Genomic DNA, 20,825 nt, shown 5'->3' with positions numbered 1-20,825 from the left:
GTGGAAACAAAAGCAGAGCCTTCTTTCCAAAGCAACATATCCTTACATCCAAATTTTGAAGTCAAGGTACCTTTAAAATATACATTTTGCCATAACGCAACCGCTTTTATAATCAAATGTTTTTCTTCAGTTATGAATATCAAAGAGAACATAATCCAGATTCTCTGTGTGGTGGCCATCTTTACATGGCTTATTTTTTTATATTACTTTGAGCCTATTGCTTTAAACTGCAGCATTCTAATACTGAAATGGCATTGTGGCTGCTGGCTGCACCCACTTAAGCTTCCCAACATGGCGGTGGTATGTTTTCTGCCAGCTCTGGGAGCCATCAACTCTCAGAAATAGTAGGTCTATGCTTCTACCAAAGCAGCGTGTAGCCCAGAAACCTCTTTTTGTTTTGTATTAGCAAAGGCTAAATCCACCATGCAGCTTAATGTGCCACTTACAGAGGCCTCATTCCCGCCACACTGCAGGTCAAGCATGCGTGCCAGGAACCTGCCATAGTAGCTCAAACATGCAGGCTGCCACTAACTTGATAGAAACAATTAGGAACTATTTTTAGCTCCATTTTAGAAACTTTTTCTCACGTTTTAGGTGGAAACGCTTGCCAACATGTTGGGTACCATTTGTGACTAGAGATTTCCTGCCTGGCCCACAGTCAGGACAAATCTCTGTAACCCGCCAGTCCCACAACCACTCAGACCCAACCAAGTAAACACAGAGACTTATATTGCTTACAAACTGTATGGCCATGGCAGGCTTCTTGCTAACTGTTCTTTTTTTTTTTTTTTTTTTTTTTTTTTTTTTTCCAGAAGTTATTTTTAATGTGTACGCTAAATAAATAAGATTTAAACAGAGGATAAGACTATCAGATATTTATCTAAGTAAAATGTACAGAGGTACATTAGCAATTCAAATTCTAAAATCAACCACCTTCATAGGAAAAAAAAACCTTGATTAAAAATTTTCCTCTGCCCCAAACAGGAATAAGTACTAGCAGACTTCTGAGGAGTTAGGTCAAGACAACAGACACGAATATAACTCAAGACATAAGATTGGCAGGGCAAACCATTCCCTTAATGTGGTAGATTTGTAATGGACTTGGAGAAATAACCAAAACCAAGCACAACTTCCTATCAGGCATGCAAACCAAAAACCTGTCCCTCTTTTAAATAAATCTAGCCAACAGGTTTTTTTAAAAGTTAATTATAACCTTTGCTTCAAGAAATCACAATGAAGTTTAAATGCTTCAGTAATAAAGAAAAACAAAACAGCTCTATGTGCAAGTATGAAAATCCAAATTCTTCCAGCCAGCAGTGAGACTGCTTCAGAGAAAAGCTGCTTAACAAGCATCCTTAGCTACACACTAGCACACAATTACCCTGCAAACCATCCCTCCAACTGCTAACTTTATAAACACTGATGCCAAGTAAGACATTTGTCATTTACAAGTCTACAGGCTTACTCGTTGGTAGGAGTTGAGTCTTTCCAATAGGATTTTGGGAGAACCCTTGTACCAGACCCTTTCTTTTTCTGATGGTTTCCTAAGAACTCTGTTTTTTATTCCAGGAGGAAAGGCTGTATTATTATTTACAGCAAATTTTAATCTATCATGATTAGTGAGATCATCCAAGGGAAACTTAATTTGGCCATCAGATTTGCTCTCCTGTTTACAAAGTCTAGTAGTTCCAAGAGAAGCATGCACAGGATCTGGATGTCTCTTAACTTTTGAGAAAGATTTAGAAGTTAATTCAACGCTTGATTTTGAAACTGCATCATTTGACTTATCACATGACGTAGACTTCTGTGCTTCGGGACCTAATTTAGCACATGAAACAGAGGAATCTTTCGATGTACTTTCTACACATGAGGGAAGAGCACCATCACAGCTCACTGATTTTACCAGAGGAGAAGCTGCATCACCAAAGAATGCCAACTTCTGCCTCACAGGCTGCCTGCCATACTCCAACAAAGAATTAATTCTTCTGACAGACTGACGGACAGGAGTACGCTGAAATTTCAGAGGTGACTTCACTTTTGTTCTGTTTGCTTCATTTAGAGAAAGTTTATTAAACCACTGTATGTGATCAGAAACCTTGCCATGCTCCGTCATTTGTAAACCTCCAGGAACCGCATTATCGCATTTTCCCACCGGTGATCGCTGCTTAGCCAGTCTCTGGGGCTGAGGTTTTGAAGGGACTAGCACACTGCATGCACTCTGCTCTAAAGAAGAGTGAGCCTCAGCTTCCCCAGCGGCTTCACACGCCATGGAGTTCTGCTCCACCACGGCCTCATTCCCCGCTGGCTGAGCATTTAGTTGGTTCCTTGGGGACTGCGGTCCCTTCGTTTGCTCCTGACTGGGGAATTCTTGCAGGATCAAGTCAGCTTTTGGCACTTCTGACTGGATGTCTTCTTCATGTCCCCGCTTCATCTGAGTTGAGTAAGATTCTACGCTTGCTTCTCTGCCCAATGTTGGACTTGGACACGATGAGGAATCTCTTTCTGGAACACAGTCCCCATCTTCCCCAATGCAGTCCCCATCATTTCCCTTTGGTTCTCTCACAGTCGCATCGCTGGCTTCACTTTCTTCCCCTGTGTCTGTGACTGAGGACTGCCCACGATGTATCAGTGTATGAAGATCACTCCCAGCCTCGGAAAACGCTTTCTGAATCTTTAGCAGGGTCTCGGAGGTCAGGTTACTTTCATCTCCACTAAGGGAACTCCCCAGCACACTGCTGTCAGGTTGACTGTGCAAGGTGGAAGGTCTGAGTTCACAGGACACAAGTGGTGAGTTGTCAACAGTATTGTCCGGCTCCAAAGAAAAGCTCTTCACCTCAAGATTGCTCATTACTGGAGAAGCTCCGCTTGCACCCATGTCTTGAAAACTTGAATTGCTGGGTTCTGTCCAAGATATCCTGGACCCTGCTCCATCCAGTCCATCTGGAGTTAGTAAGTGTTCCTCAGATTTCCTCGTCTTTTCTGCATCTTTCTTTAGCAATCTTTCATCAATATCTGGGCTAAAAAGCAGGCCTGTTTTTACAGATTCAATCCTATTTTTTAGACTCTGTTGATTCGCTAGTCGTCGACCAACATTTTCATATCTATTGATGACAGAACATCCATTCGAGTCTCTGTTTTTTCCCAGGCTAAATTTCAGGCGAAGAGATCTTCGGACCTTTTCTTTACGACTGACTTTAGGAGAGAAACAGCCTGCTTTTCCTGACTCTACCCTGTAAACTTTTTTGCTCGCAGTTCTTTTACTTCGCCTTAGGTCTGTACTGATCAAGTGGTTTCCACTCATGGCGATGGGAGAGAGTGAACTCTGCGATGACCCATCTGGGCTCGTATCAAAGTGAACTGATACTGGTGTAGAATTGCTGCTGAAGAGATGACTTGGCAACAGCTCAAAGTTCAAGTTGTGTTTGATGGACTTCCTTTTCTTACTTGAGAAGGCATGAGAAGACTCTCCTGGCAGTTTTCGCTTAACACTTGGTGTGAGAATCAATGGTGATCCAGAGGCCTGGGCAGTTCTATCTTGTTGAGGTGTAACAGAGGGTGTTCTGCTAGATTTAAGTCTATTTAGTGCTCCATTAACAAAATCTCCAACACTTTGTCTTCTTTTTCTCTTACATTCACCAGGAGTTTCATATTCTCCTTCTTCAAAGCCTTCCAGGGATGGAGTAGTACAGAGACCATCAATACCTAACATGGCTGGTATCTTTTCCAGAATAAAATCTGGCACACGTCCAATATCCGATGCACAATCAATAAGAGTCTGTACTACTGCTGCCTGCAATCGTAGCTTTTTCTCTGTGTTAGCAGACATCTTCTCATGGCCTTCACTTGTCTGAAGAAGATTTGGTGCAAATATTACTGCTAGATTGCTGCTGTCCATTTTATTCTCACTCGCCCTAAGAGAAACATTCTTGAGAAAGTTAAAGAAGTATCTTAATATATCAGCTGTAGGATTGGCCACCAGACAGGACAGCAACAATGTAGCTTGATTCTTCTCCTCTGCCCCTAACTGTTGTGCTTTGAACAGAGCTTCATGCAGATCAGCCGGGAGCACAGGCTCTGGCAGTTCCCGGAAGAACTGCTTAAGCAGACCTGCAACATCACAGGGAAGTGCAGAAGACAGGCAGGCTTCACCATGGTCCAGCTTACTCTTTAGTGCCTTTAGACGGATAACAGATCCTGACTTCCTAAAAAGCCCTTCTGTATGAATATGCTCTTCCAAAGATGTGCATGCATCAACAAGAAAGCTTGGAATGTGTCCATATTCTGGAACAACTGAATGAGGCAATGAATTAAAAGGAACTCCAAATATCTTACCCCTTATTTCCGTAGCTGCAGTTTCGTGTCTCCTGCGATCACACTGGCCGCGGCCACCCTTGACTTTAATGCCATAGACAGCCCGAAGCTGCTGCAGCAGGGCCAATCTGACCAACCTCTGATCCCACATCCCGAACACGTCTCCCACTCGCCGAGGCCGACTCCGGGTCCTGACTTTCGTTTGCCACCAAGTCTTCCAATTTCCAAACACCTTCAGGCTTGAGCTCGGCTCCGCTGCCTTTCGGCCCCAGGCCCCGGCCACTTCCACCGCTTTCCTTCGATTCTCTATCCACTTCCACAGACCTTCTTCTCTCCGGCCACACTTCACTCGTTTCACTTCCACCGACCTTCTTTCCGGGTCACTCGGCCCTGTCAGCTACTTACACACACCTCCCTTTTTCCTTCACTCTTCCGTTTCCTGGGACCCACGCCTGCTGCTGGTTGCTCACGCTTCCGGACACTTCCACCTGTCCTCTTCCACGCAGGATGGCCTTGACTGCTCAGATCTTTGAGATGGAACCGCAACCTTAACCCCGTCCCTCCAGCCGGGCCAGCCGGCTGCTCAGGGATCCCCCCGCTCCAGTCCCGGTCCCCGCCCGGGCTGGTCCCTGCCGTCACCCCGTCTCACACGCTGCCTCTCCCTTAGCCCATCAGCCTGCCTGCGGCCCCCCGCCCGCTAACGCTTAGTGGCTCGGTTCATGCCTCCGCCCCACCTTCCCGGCACCGCTAACTGTTCTTATAACTTAAGTTAATCCATTTTTATAAATCTATATCTTGCCATGTGGCTCGTAGCTTACTGGCATCTTCACGTGCTACTTGTCATGGCAGCAGCTAGCAGTGACTTTTTCCTCTGCCTTCCACTTCCCAGAATTCTCCTCTCTCCTTGTCCCGCCTATACTTCCTTCCTGGCCACTGGCCAATCAGTGTTTTATTTATTGACCAATCAGAGCACACATTTGACATACAGACCATCCCACAGATTCTAATGAGTTTTGTTAGTTTATGTTAACATCCTCTTCATTCTTGTTTCTTGCTCAGAACTGAGGTCTATATGCACAATGAAGTTCCCAATCTATCCCTTAAAATTTTTTCTATAAATTCAGAGATTTGGGATATGAAACTTGGGCCACTGTTGGAACCCACTGCTGGAGAAGGATCGAGGACCAGTCTCTGAGTATTTTAAGCTACATCTTGTGCAGTTACAGTCCAGGTAGGGAATGTTTCTACCTACCCAGGGAAGGTGTCTATAAAAAATAGCAAGAACCTGCACCCTCCTCTGGCAGGCTGGGTCTAAGTGAAGTCAGTTTCATAGAGTTTGCTGGGTTGCTGGCCTCTCATTCAAACACATTCCTGGGAAAGGGCTCTGTTTTGGATTTACTTGAGCACAAACCCAGCATCTGGCTGAGACATCCCAGTTTTGCTTGCTCAGCTGAGGTACCTGAAGGGGAGGATAACCTTACAGGTTTCTGTTTGGATGTAGAAACCTTTGTTTCCCATGCTTGAGAATCAATTGACACTCTCTGCTGTAAGGGGCTAGTTGAAATACTCTGGCAGAGGACTATGGGGAACAAGGGAGCTGTCTCCAGGCTTTTCTGAGGAGGTGCTTAACATTATCTTCACAACTGGGTAGACAAGGGGCAAGGGCTATTCTCAAACAAGAGTAGGAAGATAAGAACAAGTGTCAGGGCAGGGACATGTCTCAGTCCTGAGACTCAGAGTCTAATTGCTTATTTCATTCTTGAGTCTCAATCAGAACAGAAGCCAAAGAAAGTCCCATGCTAGAAGCATATTTCTTTACTGACCTTAAAGTAAACTGCAGCCATCCAGGGCTTCAAATTTACCCTGGAGGCCTGACTCCTTCTGCTAAAGAGGAATAGAGCTTTGATGTCAAAGTAAAATAGTACTTCTGAGGTCTTTTTTTGTAACAAAAAATGTATTTTTGTTACAAAAAGAAGTGTTTTTTCTCACTGCTCATTTTAATACATTGTTGTAAATTAAGAAGTGTTTCACACATTAAAAGGTTCCATTGGACATATCCAAGTAAAATCATAAAATATGCAAGGTAAACAATGACACAGCCAAATATATGGCTTGGTAAAAGTTAAAAGGTTGTCCATTCAGTTGGGTGTGGCAATGGTGGTGCACACATTTAATCCCAGCACTTGTGAGGCAGAGGAGAATCTGGTCTACAGAGGGAATTCTCCAACAGCCAGGGCTATACCAAGAAACCCCATCTCAAAAACAAACACACAAAAAAAAGTGGGAGGAGAAAAATTATTCTGTATCCAGAAGAACCAGTGAGGAATCTTCACTTCTAGAGAAGTGAACTGAAAGCATCAGATGAAATTTATGAGCAAGCTGAGTGTTTACTCAACACTGGAGGCAGATGGATTATTGAGTTTTAATGGTGCCATAACTGGCTACCTGCTGAAGCATTGTGTACCCAATGCAAAACAATCAAGGTCATGCTCCTATCACTGCCAGTCAACACATACACTAAAACAGAGCCTGCAAGAAGCAGAAAAAAAACTTACCAGCATGGGACCCTAAAATTACAGCAGTTACAATACTTACCTACCTTAATTAAACTATTTTAAGTGATGAAATAGTTATTTGTAGTACAAAAAGGCTATAGTGTTGAAGCCTCCTGAACTTCTTTAATTTTTCATTCTTTTTCCCCAAATGAAAAGTTTTCCTGCTGTAGCACATGAAACTGGACTAGCATTTTGTGTACACAATTCACTTTAGAGGAAAAATTAGGTCACCAACACAAGCCAAAGTTCCATCATTAGAGGGAGCATGGATGTGAATTTTCTTCTGTGATATGGCCATTCATTCTCTTGGAAGTAATTCCTAACTCACATCCCTAAAAGTAACTATCGCCCTGATAATACTCCTGGGAAGGGATAACAAAGTGTGGTCAGGCACTGAATTCAGTGGCGTTTCAGAAGAGCTGCCAGGTAACCATGGCAGCAGGAATCCCAAGTCTTACTATTTGTTGTAAAAACAATAAGAGGCAAGTTATTCTGAGAATGGTTAGTGAAATGGGTTTGTAACTACATCTGTAACTACATCGGAAGCAGTGCATTGCACCGGGGATTCTGAATAAGAATTCCCTGATGCATGCTATATGTTCACAGTGTCATGAAGGTTCCAGGGTTGGGGCTTGGCACATTTGACAATATTATAAGTACAAGGTAAATGTTGTGATTTCATATAGAGAGAGGATTAGGAGGAACAGTAATGACAATCAAATTAAAGAACTCACTCATACCTATCACAATCCCTGTAGGTTACATTGTATATTCTTTGACTAGCCATCTCTTTACTCACATTTGCCTAAAATTTATCAGTCTTTCAAAATGTAAACACCTAACCATTTAGGTATAGAAGGAAGTTATCTAGACAATAAATATCATGTGTGATAAACCTATTGTTATCATCATACCCAATAATGAAAACTTCAAAGCTTTTCCTGTGAGGCCAAGAATAAGGCAAACATGCATAGCTCTGCTATAATAATTTATAACAGTACTAGAAGTCCTAATGAAATCAATTAGACAAGAAAATGAAATAGGAGACTTCTAGACTCTAAGGTGAAGACACAATAACTTTGAATACAGGACATAAATCAAGCTGCAATTGAGCTGAAAGCTTCCTCTCTGTTGGACAATATTTATGTTGCCAGAGGTGCTAAACAAGCTGCTGTGGAGAAAATTTATCAATGCCTTTTCTATCTGTGGACCCTGCATTCTCCTCTAGCAGTCTCAGTCAAGGTGTGCCCATTGATAAAATAGTGACATGACTGTAACCAATATGGGGCTGGTTATATGCAGGTACATGCCTGGTGCTGTGATCTGATCTCAAGCTTGTAGCTGAGAATATCACAGGCACTGATGTTGCAGGTAAGGGAAGAATTTACTAGTGATGTTTCATTAAATAATTAAATTGACACACAGCCCCACTGCCTTCTAAATGTATATATTTATACCCAACGATTAATGTTACTCTAATCCTGGGTCAGAGAAGCTTTGTTTTACACAGGGCAACAGTTAATGAGGGATTCATAAATAGTATACTTGCTCAGAATAAGTGAATGATGAGTTTTCAGCCCTAATTAGGGTATCTATATCTTCCCTTCTGAAGCCCAAATAATGTAGAAAGATTGTAAGAGCTAGAGGGTAGTGAGTAGTGAGGGGAACTGTGGAGCACTATCATCTGGATATGACCTGTCAATTGCAATTATGAACACAGCTGTGGTGCTACCTAGATTAAAAAAGACCTACATTTAAAAAAAGACATGCAAGTAGGCGGTGGGAGTCTAGTTGTGAAGAAGGGAGTGGGAGGGGACAGGAGAGGATAAGTGGGTGAATATGAACACAACACATTCTATACATGCATGAAACTGGAAAAAATTTTAAAAAAATTAAAGAGTCAGAAAGTAAGTGGTTTTATATTGACAGATAACATGATATCCAAGCCCCCCCCCCAAAAAAAAACCTGTAAAATCTATACTAAAAGTCTGGCAGGACTAATAAATTCCAGTTACGTTATAGGATTGAAAGCAAGACACATAATTTGTTCTCAAGCACTGATGAAAGATTCTATGAAAAATAAATTAAGAAAATGACCCCATTTCCAAAGTCATCAATTAGAATAAATATTTGGGAATGGGTTTAATCAAAAGGTAACAAGCCTTTGTTTGGAAAACTACATGGTTGATATAAGAATTTTTACAAAACAGAAAAGAGTGAAAAGATCCATAATATAAAAAGATGGGAAGAATATTGACAGACATGTAGCTTAGGCTGCCTTGTACCCACTATGTAGCCAAGGACGACCTTGAAGCTCCTGTCATTCTGCCTCTGACTCCTAAGGCTGAGGTTACAGGTGTGCACCACCATTCCAGTTCATGGAGGATCAAGCCCAGGACTTCCAGAATACCAGGCAGATACTCTACTAAATGAGCTGCACAGCCCAGACCTCAAAATAGATGTCTGAAACCACATGGAACTAGAATCTCTTTAGATAAATCCTCTGTTTGTTTATGTTATTCTTATTTTACCAGTGCTAGGATTTGAACCTATGGCTTCATGCATGCTAGGAATTTGTTTGACCACTAAGCTCTATATATCCTCAACTCACTTCTTATTGTTTTATTTTGAACAAAGAGACAGAGTCTTACTTAAATTTGCAGCAAGCCACAAGAATATATTATAGAGATTCTTCTGCATATATTAAAGCAATACCTAGAAAGATCAAGGAATTTTTCTAGAGGGAAACCATTTATCAAGGAATATTTGGAGTTATCCAGCTTTTAATATATATCAGCTGTCTTCTGCTATGAAATTCTTGGGTGCTCATATACTACTATGATATGGCAAGCAAAAAAAGCTTCTCCGACCTACTACTGATCTACTAGGTAACACCCCTAAAGTGCCTAGGAGACAGGCAGACTGTAGATGCATACATAGCTTTGTTCCTTGTGCAAAAGAAGCTCAGACAATCCCTTATCTTCAGGCCTAGTAGCATTGCAGAGATATTGACTCAGGACAATAGGGCTTTTTGCCTAAACAGGTGCAGTAAAAACTGGAGTAGAATTCTTGGTAGGGGCAGAGAAGTATGGTCAGAGAACAAAGCAGAGTTTTGGTAGATGGTAAGGCAGAGTAGCTCAGGCCAATTAGTAAGGAGCAAGGAAGGAAAGATGGAGGACGAAGGAACAGAGGAAGAAGATGAGATCAAAAGCATAGGAGCTTAGGACTATGAGAGGACAGGAAAAGTAGATACACAGAGCAGCTGAATATGAGGACAGAGTTGAAGCTGTAGAGATAGAAATTTGTCTTAGAGAAATAAAGTAAATGGATGAATGATCATGGTGTACATAGATTCTTTTTGCTCAGATAACCCCACACTGGTCATAGTGTTCTTCCCCAGGACTCTGGGAGGGATTTTCTCAAGGCAGGCCCCTGGGAAAATACTGAAATAAGTTGCCCAGGCAGACCTTAAAATTTCAATCTTCCAATGTTAAACCTGAATATGAGGATAAATATCAACTCCATTAAAGCAAGCTTTATTTTAGAGGAACATCGGGACTGGCCACCTCACCCAATCTTAACCTAAGTTGGGATTTGAGAAAGCAGACCCCTTCTGACTTTTGGGGGTCTCTTTTATTGGGGAAGATTATGGTAATGGAAAACAGTTGTAAGTGTGTTTACAGGGGCAAGATAATTGGCTGTTAGAAAACATACAGTGAAAGATAGGAATAAAATTATAATAATGTAGAAGGAAGTCATACAATATGGGGTATAGATGAAGGTATCTTGAAAACATTTTGCAAGGCAAAGAGCAGTCATACATCATGAGATCACAAGTTCAGTGTGATTTTGCTGGGTACATTAGGTTTGGGAAACAGAAACATGTTCTTGTAAGATATGGAAACTTACCAACAGTGTGGCTCCTGTTCTGGTTTCCCTCCTCCTTGGATTTCTAGTAGCTAGGATTAAGGGCCTGTGCTACCAGACCCAGCTGTGCCTAGTAAATATGTTTCTACCAAAAATATCTTTATAGCCAGGACTGTAAGATTCTCCTTGTAATCCCAGCTACTGGGGAGGCTAATACAGAAGTTCAAGGCCTGCCTAGGCTACACAGTAAGTTCAAGACCAGCCTGGACAACTTAGTTAGACTTTGTCTCAAATGAAAAATAAGAAGCGGATTGAGGGTGGAGCTTAGTGATAGAGTGCTTGGCTGTTATCTGCAATCTCTGAGATTTAATCTCCATATCATAAAAATAGTATATATATATATGAAGAGGAAATTAAACGAAAATGATCAATTCTGAGCTTATGATGTAATTATTTTCCACATTTGCCTTAAAAAGTATATCAAGGTATATGTCTTTAGATGTCTTCATTTTGGCCAGAGCTACAAAGGGAGACTCTCTCAAAACAAAAAACAAAACTAAAAATAGAAACTAAGAGCAATCAGACCAAGGCTATGGGTATTTCTGTAAACATGGAAGGCTGCAAATGACTCTTGTTATGTCAGCTGTAACTATTGTAGGCATGGATATGGGGGGATCTACATATGGTAGGGTCATGGCTAGAGCTCTATGACCTCTGCCAGAGGCCAACTTCAAGCACAAAACAGCCGCAAAATCAATTAGAACTAGAACTTAGGAAGAAGATTCTAGGACCAAGAGAGTAAGACACTAGAGGCTCGCAGCTAGACCCAGCCAGGATGAGAGGCCTCCTAGGAGGAAGGATCAGGGCTTGCCCTAGGCTACTGGAGCTGGTGCTACTGGATCCTTGGTGTGGCTCACAGGTATCATTGGAAATCATATAACATTCTATGCCCAAGCCTAGGAAGAAGTCAGGAGTCAAGCTGCAGAATTGGCAGGAGTTGGGGGGAACTGTTGCCCATGTCCCTTCCATTCCCTACTATAGTGAACCTGACTCCCAAGTCACCACTGTCTGCTTGCCCTTTATATCTTCTCTAGAGACAGGGACAAGTCTCATAAACATGGCATTCACTTGAAAACACCTCTCAGTACTCTACAGGAATCTCCAAAATAACCTGTATTACTATGCCCCCTTGTGCAGAAACCCAATAAATAAACGTTTTAAACAATTGGATTAATGAATACACAGAACAAAAAGAAGGGATGAATAAATGCAATAAATTGCTGAAGGAAATAAAAAGGAAGGGGAAGACTGAGTGACTGAATGAGTCCAACAATAAATGTAGGAATGAGTCAAGATCTGTAGCTACAGACATACGGTCATAGAATGTTATTTTAAGGTGGGTTACTTGTGTTTAAGCTCTAGAACATTTGTTTAATGACACAAAGATGTGTTACTTTGGTTTGATTAAATAAAATTAGCCTGTGGTCAGGAGGCTGAGTCAGCAACTAGCTGACAGGAAGCAGTAGGGAAGAGTCAGGTGGAGAGGGGCTTTTAAGTGGGGTCTGGTAGAAGGACTCCTGGCTTTTTGGGAGATGCAGTCAAGGAGAGTAGGTGGGCTCCTTGCTATCCAGCCTCTCAGATCTGTAGAATTCCACCTCCACCTATTGGTGAAATTATTAAGGCCACTACACTTAGTTAAAAGGAAGATTTATTTAATGGGTAACTTACAAAAAGGGAAAGGTAGGTCACAGGGTCTGGAGAAGGTGTATCGCAGTCCAGCGGTGTTCTCTGGAGCTCTGCTCGGTCCACCTCCACCGTTCAGGGTCCCGGCACAAAGCGCTCGCCCATCGAGATCTCGGGTCTCCAGGCGCCTCCCCTGACCTCGCCTTGTAGGCGTGACAGTTGCCAGAGTCTCAATGGGGGTTGGAACTTCCAGATCCAAGATGGAATGGCTACCCACTACATCTCCCCCTTTTTGTCTAAATAAGAAGGTTCTAAACTAATACAAGACTATATACAAAGGGATGGTTATCAAATATTGTCCAGGAATAATGAGGGATAATGACCTAGATAAGATGGAACTACAACCAATGCAAACAATATCAAGCAAGAAACACGTACTAAAATCCAGAGAAGTATCGAGCATAGGTAAATGGCATGTTATAAAGATCATTCCAAAAGGTGTCCTATCCTAAAGAGCCTGAATTTAATACTTAATATGTTCTATCTAAGATATTATATATATAATAAGTTGTAACTATAACTGCTAGTCTTCAATCCCATCAAAGACCTGAGAAGGAACATAATGGTACCTGAGAAATGGTAGATGGATGCAAGCAACTTTCAGGAATTTTGCAAGAGTAGACCAAGACACCTGGCAGCCTGGAAAGTCACCTAATGTTTTTCAGCATTGTTGGTGCATTCAAATTGGCTACAGGCCTAGAGTATCTGACAGACCATTTTCAGAAGCAGGAATTCTGAAAGACCATCTTACCCTGTCTTGGCTGAGTACAGTGGTCGCTTTCCTTGTGTCCCTCTTGTCCAGAAAGGACAGCATTGCATTTGTACTGTCAGCCATCAAGGCAAGGGCAGTTCTTTGCCCAGTAGGCCATTTTGTGCCAAAAAGACAAACTTCCAAATGGAAATGTCTTAGAAGCCCAACATTCTCTTGGGATCAAATTGGTGCAGCCAGGAGCAATTGTGTCTCACGTCAACAGAATTCTAAGTTATTTAAATGCCATATTCTCTAGGTCTATGAAGTGTTTGAAGATTATCTGTCCATCTGACCTATGTATCTGTAAATCTGGATAACCTAACTAACGTAACTATAGAGATGACAGGCATAGGTGACTATAAATCTATAAGTCTTATCTACTGAAATAACCTAAGGACTAAGGCTTCACGTAAACAAGGTTAACAGTCTATAAGCAAATGTATGTTGAAGAATGATGACTTCAAAATTGTGAAAATACACAAGATATTTATAACAAATGTAGGAATGTATAGTGCGATATGCAATATGACAATAACCTTAAATATATATCAATATAACGAATATCCTAAACAGAAGTAGAACATACATAAAGTATGACAGATATAAATTTACATTTGTATCAATATAAAAATATTTCAAATAAGAGTAGAAATATGTGTATATTATAACAAATATAGTTCTGTATTTGTATCAATATACAAATTGTTTAAACAGGAATATAAAAATAGTTTACATTTGTATCAACATATAAGAATCCATAACAGTACAAATTACAGTGCAAATTATCTAAGGTTGCTATTTTACTAAATTTGTTTACTAGTATATACAATGATCTACCATCATATCTTATACCTATCCATTCCATTTCTTCTCCCCCCATTTTTTTTAGAATACCGAGTCTAATATTTTCTTCCACCTCCAACCCTATAACCATCATCCATAACCCTGAGAATTATGAAACATAAGGGAGAAGGGGCGTCGTTTTCTTAAAATTGCTTCCTGCCGTTTAGGGGATGATGTTATCTCTGTTGGGTATTGTGAGAAAGCTCAGATAGTTAAATCTCAGTTAGACTAACTGTAGGTTCTGCAGCAAGTTTTAGAGTAATGGGTAATAAGATTGTCTGAAATTCTGGCAAGAAGTATAGTATGATGATGATTAGCATGGCATCATTCTGGATTAGGTAGAGTTGTTGTTGTTGGGGCCCCATCTTCCTTCTGGAGACTTCTGAGATTGCTATTGGAAAAACTTATTTGTTATCATAAATGGGAGGTTTGGATTTAAAGAGGACATAGCATGTAAGAAAGGATTCTGAGAAATCAAGAGTAAGCATGGAGAGAATTAGAATTTAGAAGACAATGGTCCGTTTTTATTGGTTTCCTTCTGTCTCACACCAGAGGGCTCTTCTGATATGGGACTGAAGAATCTCTCAAACTTTTCTTTTAGCAATATGCTTGGGTTTAGAGAAAGAGTGAGCCAATTCCATCTCCAGAGCCAGCTTGGCTTATAATTGAATTGGAACCACAACTTTTCTAGATTGATAGAGAGATAGATGTTAGACAGTGAGATTTTACTGTGTGTAGATTGGTACCAATAGATTCTTTCTGCTGTAAACATCCAGATATCCAAGGCCTTATGAGTTTTGGAAGATGGGTATTTCCATTATCCTGGAAAGACAAAAACAGAACCATACCCCACCCTTTGATTGTTAAATTTTTCTTACAACTTGTAGAGATGTCACATTGGTGGATGATCTTTTACTTCTCTTCATCAAGGGGTTTTTCCTGTTCAAATCAAATTTTTATTAATTTTGTTGGTATCCATAGCTTTTCTTCTCCTGCAGAAACAAAGGTAAAACCCCTTCCCCAATGTAGAACATATCCAGGTTTCCATTCTGAGGTCAGCACATCCTTGAAATAAACTAGTTGGTTTAGCTCAGGACTTTTGTCTGTTGTCCAATGTCTTTCTACAGCTGTTGTTCCTTTCTCATCAGCACTGAGAAAATTCAAGGTTAATAAAGCACTATGAAGTCTATTTCTAGGAGTCATTGTTACCTGTTGCTGTTTATTTAACATATCCTTTAAAGTTCGATTAGATCTTTCTATAATAGTTTGGCCTGTGGGATTGTGTGGTATACCTGTAACATGCTTTATATTGTAATACGCAAAGAATTGGCTCATTTTATTGGAGACATATGCTAGAGCATTGTCTTTCTTAAGTTGTACAGGTATTCCCATGATGGCCATAACTTCTTCTTTTATTATTTTTTATTTTAATTAATTAATTAATTAATTTTTTAAGTTACACTCATGATATTAATCACATTTGTGGAATTCATAGATTACATTTGCAGTATTCATTCAAATATATATATTTAATTTTAAATGTCAAATGTCATTTCTTGAAGTGGGTAGAAGGTCTTAATTACAGGCTTAGAGCACAATGGGAGGACCCCAGAGGGCAGAAGTTCACTACTGATGTTTTACAATCTTGCATCTAAGCTGTTAACGCCCATTATTCAGGATATACAGACAAGGAACTTCCCTTAGGCATTCAGGAGGGTGGAACCTGGCAGGGAATTAGCATTGGGAGGATATCAAGGTCAAGGTCTGCAAGCAAGGCAACAGTTACCCAAAACAGGGGCCAGGGACCTGCAGGTCCCCCTTTTATTAAAAAATGAGCTTCTGACTTGGGTTGCCTGGGACGTCAGGAGGTCACCTTACTCATCATGGAGATGCCTGCCCAGACCACATAAGTGCTCTGTGTTAGGTTGGTGAGTGCCCCCCAGGCATTACCTGTCTCTGCATACTCATTATCATGCTGGCTCAATCGTGTGTGAGCTTCATGGTTAATTGCTGCCAAAGATCTCAAAGTGACACTGGGCTTGCAATCTGTGTGTTCGATACAGAAAAGACCAACAGAGGTCCTATCTCACCCATAGCCAGTAGGCTAAAGGCAACTGAGCCATTCCCTTCCTTATCAAGCCATACTGTATGTTGGAGTCCTTGTAAGACAGTATCCCAAAAGCAACTGGAACTTGAGTTTATAAATTTATAATTTACAAAGCCAATTGAGATGCATATAACTACTGAATTAAATTTATCATGCCCAATAAAATGAAAGATTAACTAACTGTAGTAGCTGCTTTTGTTGCCAGGGTCTCCACTGTGCTAGCTGTAGTAAGCAATTATGAAATGGTAATCCCAGAAATGGTAGCAGCGGTGTACACCATTGTTATAATAGCAACAGCGGCAGCAGCAATGTCAAATTCTCTTCTGGATTGTGTGGACATCCACTGGCATTGATACAACTCCAGGAATATGAACCGCCAAGACCTGTTTTTCTTGATCCCAGGATGAATTTGGCTGGCAGCTCTTCTGGAGAATCCAATCTCATGGCTACAGTTCGTAGACTTACATTAATGCTTGCCAAAGCTGGTCATATTGGGCTCTCAATCTCCATTGGCATCAGAAGGGTAGATTTTTTTTCATGATGACCCATTAGGTCTCTGTCATGTTGGGCTTTAGCAGCAGCCACAGGGCGTGTTCAGTGCTCAGGAATCCAAAGAGGAACCTCATTTTCCTGAGGAAAGACATAAACCAAACTCCGGGGCCACACAAACACTAGATAGGGTCTCCTCCACGTCCTAGTAGAAAGATCCTTCCATCGCTCCAGAGGGTGACTTGCAACAGGAGCCCTCCAGTGCTTATCCGCATCAGATCCTCCAGCAGACTCCACTGATAAACTCCAGCAGAATCCACTGATAAAAAAAAATTAAAATATATAAGACAAGGGAAAGAATAGAATGTGGAGAGGAATGATGAGTCCCTAGTTCTCCCTTTTTTTAAATTTAGTAAAATGTTTGTTTGTTTGTTTAATATTTTAAATTTTTCTATTTTTATTTATTTTTTATTGTTTAAAATTAATTAGTTTATTTATTTTTCTATTATCATCTTGATAGAGTATGTATTCTTATCTTAGTAGTGAGATGTTTCATTGAGGCTTGCTCAATAATTGAGCAAAACCAAAATTTATTATAAGCCACAGTCATCCTAGGGACCTCCATCTATATATATATATATATATATATATTTATATATATAGCCTCCATGGTTCTGTGGGTTGTAGTCTGATTGTTCTTTATTTTATATCTAGAATCCACTTATGAGTGAGTACATACCATGACTGTCTTTCTGGGTTTGGGTTACCTCATTAAGGATGATTTTTTCTAGTTCCATCCATTTGCCTGCAAATTTCATGCTTTCATTGTTTTTCTCTGCTGAGTAGTACTCCATTGTGTATATGTACCACATTTTTTTTCATCCATTCTTCCATTGACATGCATTTAGGTTGTTTCCAGGTTCTGGCTATTACAAATAGTGCTGCTATGAACATAGCTGAGCATGTATCTTTATGGTATGAATCAGCATTCTTTGGGTATATGCCCAAGAGTGGGATGGCTGGGTCTTGAGGTAGTTCGATCCCTAATTGTCTGAGAAACTGCCATACTGATTTCCACAGTGGTTGTACAAGTTTACATTCCCACCAACAGTGGAGGAGTGTTCCCTTTGCTCCACATCCTCTCCAACATTGACTGTCATTGATGATTTTGATCGTAGCCATTCTGACAGGTGTAAGGCGGTATCTCAGAGTTGTTTTGATTTGCATTTCTCTGATCATTAAGGATGTTGAGCATTTTTTTAAATGTCTTTCAGCCATTTGTGATTCTTGTTTTGTGAATTCTCTGTTTAGCTCTTTAGCCCATTTTTTAATTGGACTGTTCAGTATTTTGATGTGTAGTTTCTTGAGTTCTTTATATACTGTGGAGATCAATCCTCTGTCAGATGTGGGGTTGGTGAAGATCTTTTCCCATTCTGTTGGCTGTCTTTTTGTCTTATTGACTGTGTCTTTTGCCCTGCAAAAGCTTCTCAATTTCAAGAGGTCTCACACCTCAATTTCAAGAGGTCTGTCTATGCCGGCCGCCACCGGGCCTGTCTGTCTCAGCCACCACCGGGCCTGTATGTCTTTGTCTGCAGCTGCCACCAGGCCTACCTGCCTCTGCCAGTCACCACCACTGTGCCTGTCTACCTCTGCGGGCCACCGCCCGGTCTGTCTGTCTCTGCCTATAGATACCTCTGTGCCTGTCTACCTCTGCGGGCCACCGCTGGGCCTGTCTGTCTCTACCGGCAACTGCTGGGCCTACCTGCCTCTGCCTGCCACCACCGCCACACCTGTCTACCTCTGCGGACCACTGTCGGGCCTGTATGTCTCTGCCGGGCACCGCCCGGCCTGTGTGTCTCTGTCGGCTGCCACCGCTGGGCCTGTCTTTCTCTGTTGGCCACCGCTGGACCTGTCTTTCTCTGCCGGCCACCACTGAGCCTGTCTTTCTCTGCTGGCCTCCTCCGGGCCTGTATGTCTCTGCTGGCCACCGCCAATGGGCCTAACTGCCTCTGCCTGCCACCGCCGCTGTGCCAGTTTACCTCTGCGGGCCACTGCAGGCCCTACCTGCCTCTGCCAGCCATCGCTGGGCCTGTCTGTCTCTGCCAGGTGCCCCCGGGACTGTCTGTCTCTGCCGGCCACCGCCGCCAGGCCTGTATGTCTCTGCTGGCCACCGCTGGGCCTACCTGCCTCTGCCTACCACCGCTGCCGTTCCTATCTACCTCTGCGGGCTGCCGCCGTTGGGTCTGTCTGTCTCTGATGGCCATAACTTCTAATAGGTGTGTAATCACAGAATCAGCCTTTTCAGAACTCATAGGAGTTGCCCATTGAAATCCTGAATAGGTGTCAATGGTATGATGTACATACTTTAATCTTCCAAATTCTGCAAAATGAAACACATCCATCTGCCAAATTTCATTTCTTTGCATACCTTTTGGATTGCTCCCTGCAGGTAATGGAGTTTGGTTATAGATGGAACAAGTAGGACATTTTTTCAAAATATCCCTAGCTTGTTGCTAAGTGATGGAGAAATCCTTCTTCAAACCTTTGCTATTTACATGGTGTTTCTTATGAAATTCTGAGGCTCCTAGCACATTACCTATTAGTAACTGATCAATCTCATCATTACCTTATGCTAGAGGTCCTGGCAGGCCTGTATGGGATCTGATATGTGTTATATATATAGGATGTTCCCCTTTTCTGATGATTTCCTGAAATTGTATGAATGATGAAGTTAATTCTGTATTATCAGGAATAAATTCAGCAGTTTCAATATGTAAAACAACTCTCTCTTCATATTGAGAGTCAGTGACTATATTAAGGGGTTCTGTGAAGTCCATCAGTACCATAAGAATGGCATACAGTTCTGCCTTTTGTACAGAGCTGTATGGACTTTGTACCACTTTACTTAAGTCTCCTGATTTATATCCTGCTTTCCCTTATTTATTTGCATCAGTATAGAATGTGAGGACTCCAGAAATTGGCTTTTGTCATAAAATGTGAGGAAGGACCCATTCAGTCTTCTTTATGAATTCTATACTCTTGCTTTTAGGATAGTGGTTGTTAATCTCTCCCAAAAAGTTACTGCAGGCTCTCTGCCAGTATTCATTATCTTTCCATAGTAATGAAATTTCCTCATTAGTTAAAGGTACTACAATTTCTGGTGGGTCCATTCCTGTCAACTGGCGAAGTCTTAATTTACCCTTTTGAATCAAATCAGAGATCTTTTCTATATAAGTCTTTAATTTCTCATTTGGTTTACGTGGTAGGAATATTCATTCCAATGTAATATCTTCCCTCTACATCAAAATACCTGTTGGAGAATGTATGGAGAGGAATATGACAAGAATGTATTTAAGTTCTGGATCCACACGACCCACATGTGCTTCTCAAATTGTCTTTTCTTTTTCTTTTTTTTCTTTTTTTTTTTTTTTTTTTTTTTGGTTTTTCATGACAGGGTTTCTCTATGTAGCTTTGTGCCTTTCCTAGAACTCACTTGGTAGCCCAGGCTGGCCTCGAACTCACAGAGATCCGCCTGCCTCTGCCTCCCGAGTGCTGGGATTAAAGGCGTGCGCCACCACCACCCGGCTCAAATTGTCTTTTCTACTAGAGCCAATTTCTTCTCAGCTTCGGCTGATAATTCTCTTGGGCTATTTAATTCTTTGTCCCCTTCTAGAATATTAGCCAAATTTTGTAGTCCATCTTTGGGTATTCCCATGATACCCAGTAAGTTGGAAATGCTTCCTAATAACTTTTGAAAATCATTAAGAGTCTTCAATCTATCTCTCCTTAGTTGTACCTTTTGGGGTCTAATTTTTTGTAGCTCTACCTTACATCCTAAGAAATTAATAGAATCTCCTCTTTGTATTTTTTCAGGAGCAATTTGCAGTCCCCAGTGAGGCAAAATTTTTTTTTACTTCTTCAAACATGCTTTCTAATGTATCTAACTTTGGATCAGCTAATAGGATATCATCCATATAGTGATAAATTATGGATTGTGGAAACTTTATACGAATTAATGGTTTCTGCACAATGTATTGGCACAAAGTAGGGCTGTTTAACATTCCCTGTGAGAGGACCTTTCATTGATATCTCTTGAGAATTATTATAATTAGGTAATGTGAAGGCAAATTTTTCTCTATCATTTTCTTGTAAGGGTATG

General features: G+C 41.2%; 1 protein-coding gene across 1 annotated transcript; it reads right to left on the bottom strand.

The window, feature by feature from the left end:
- Positions 1 to 807: 807 nt before the first annotated feature.
- On the bottom strand, positions 808 to 5,008 carry LOC114685707 (rho GTPase-activating protein 11A-like). Its single transcript, XM_037197875.1, has one exon. It carries the CDS (start codon positions 4,460 to 4,462, stop codon positions 1,454 to 1,456), a length of 3,009 nt encoding a protein of 1,002 aa, XP_037053770.1. The 5' UTR covers positions 4,463 to 5,008; the 3' UTR covers positions 808 to 1,453.
- Positions 5,009 to 20,825: the final 15,817 nt, after the last annotated feature.

This window comes from Peromyscus leucopus, chromosome 22, assembly GCF_004664715.2.
Source record: "Peromyscus leucopus breed LL Stock chromosome 22, UCI_PerLeu_2.1, whole genome shotgun sequence".
Lineage (NCBI taxonomy): Eukaryota > Metazoa > Chordata > Mammalia > Rodentia > Cricetidae > Peromyscus > Peromyscus leucopus.
This window is presented reverse-complemented; position numbering and strand designations above follow the sequence as displayed.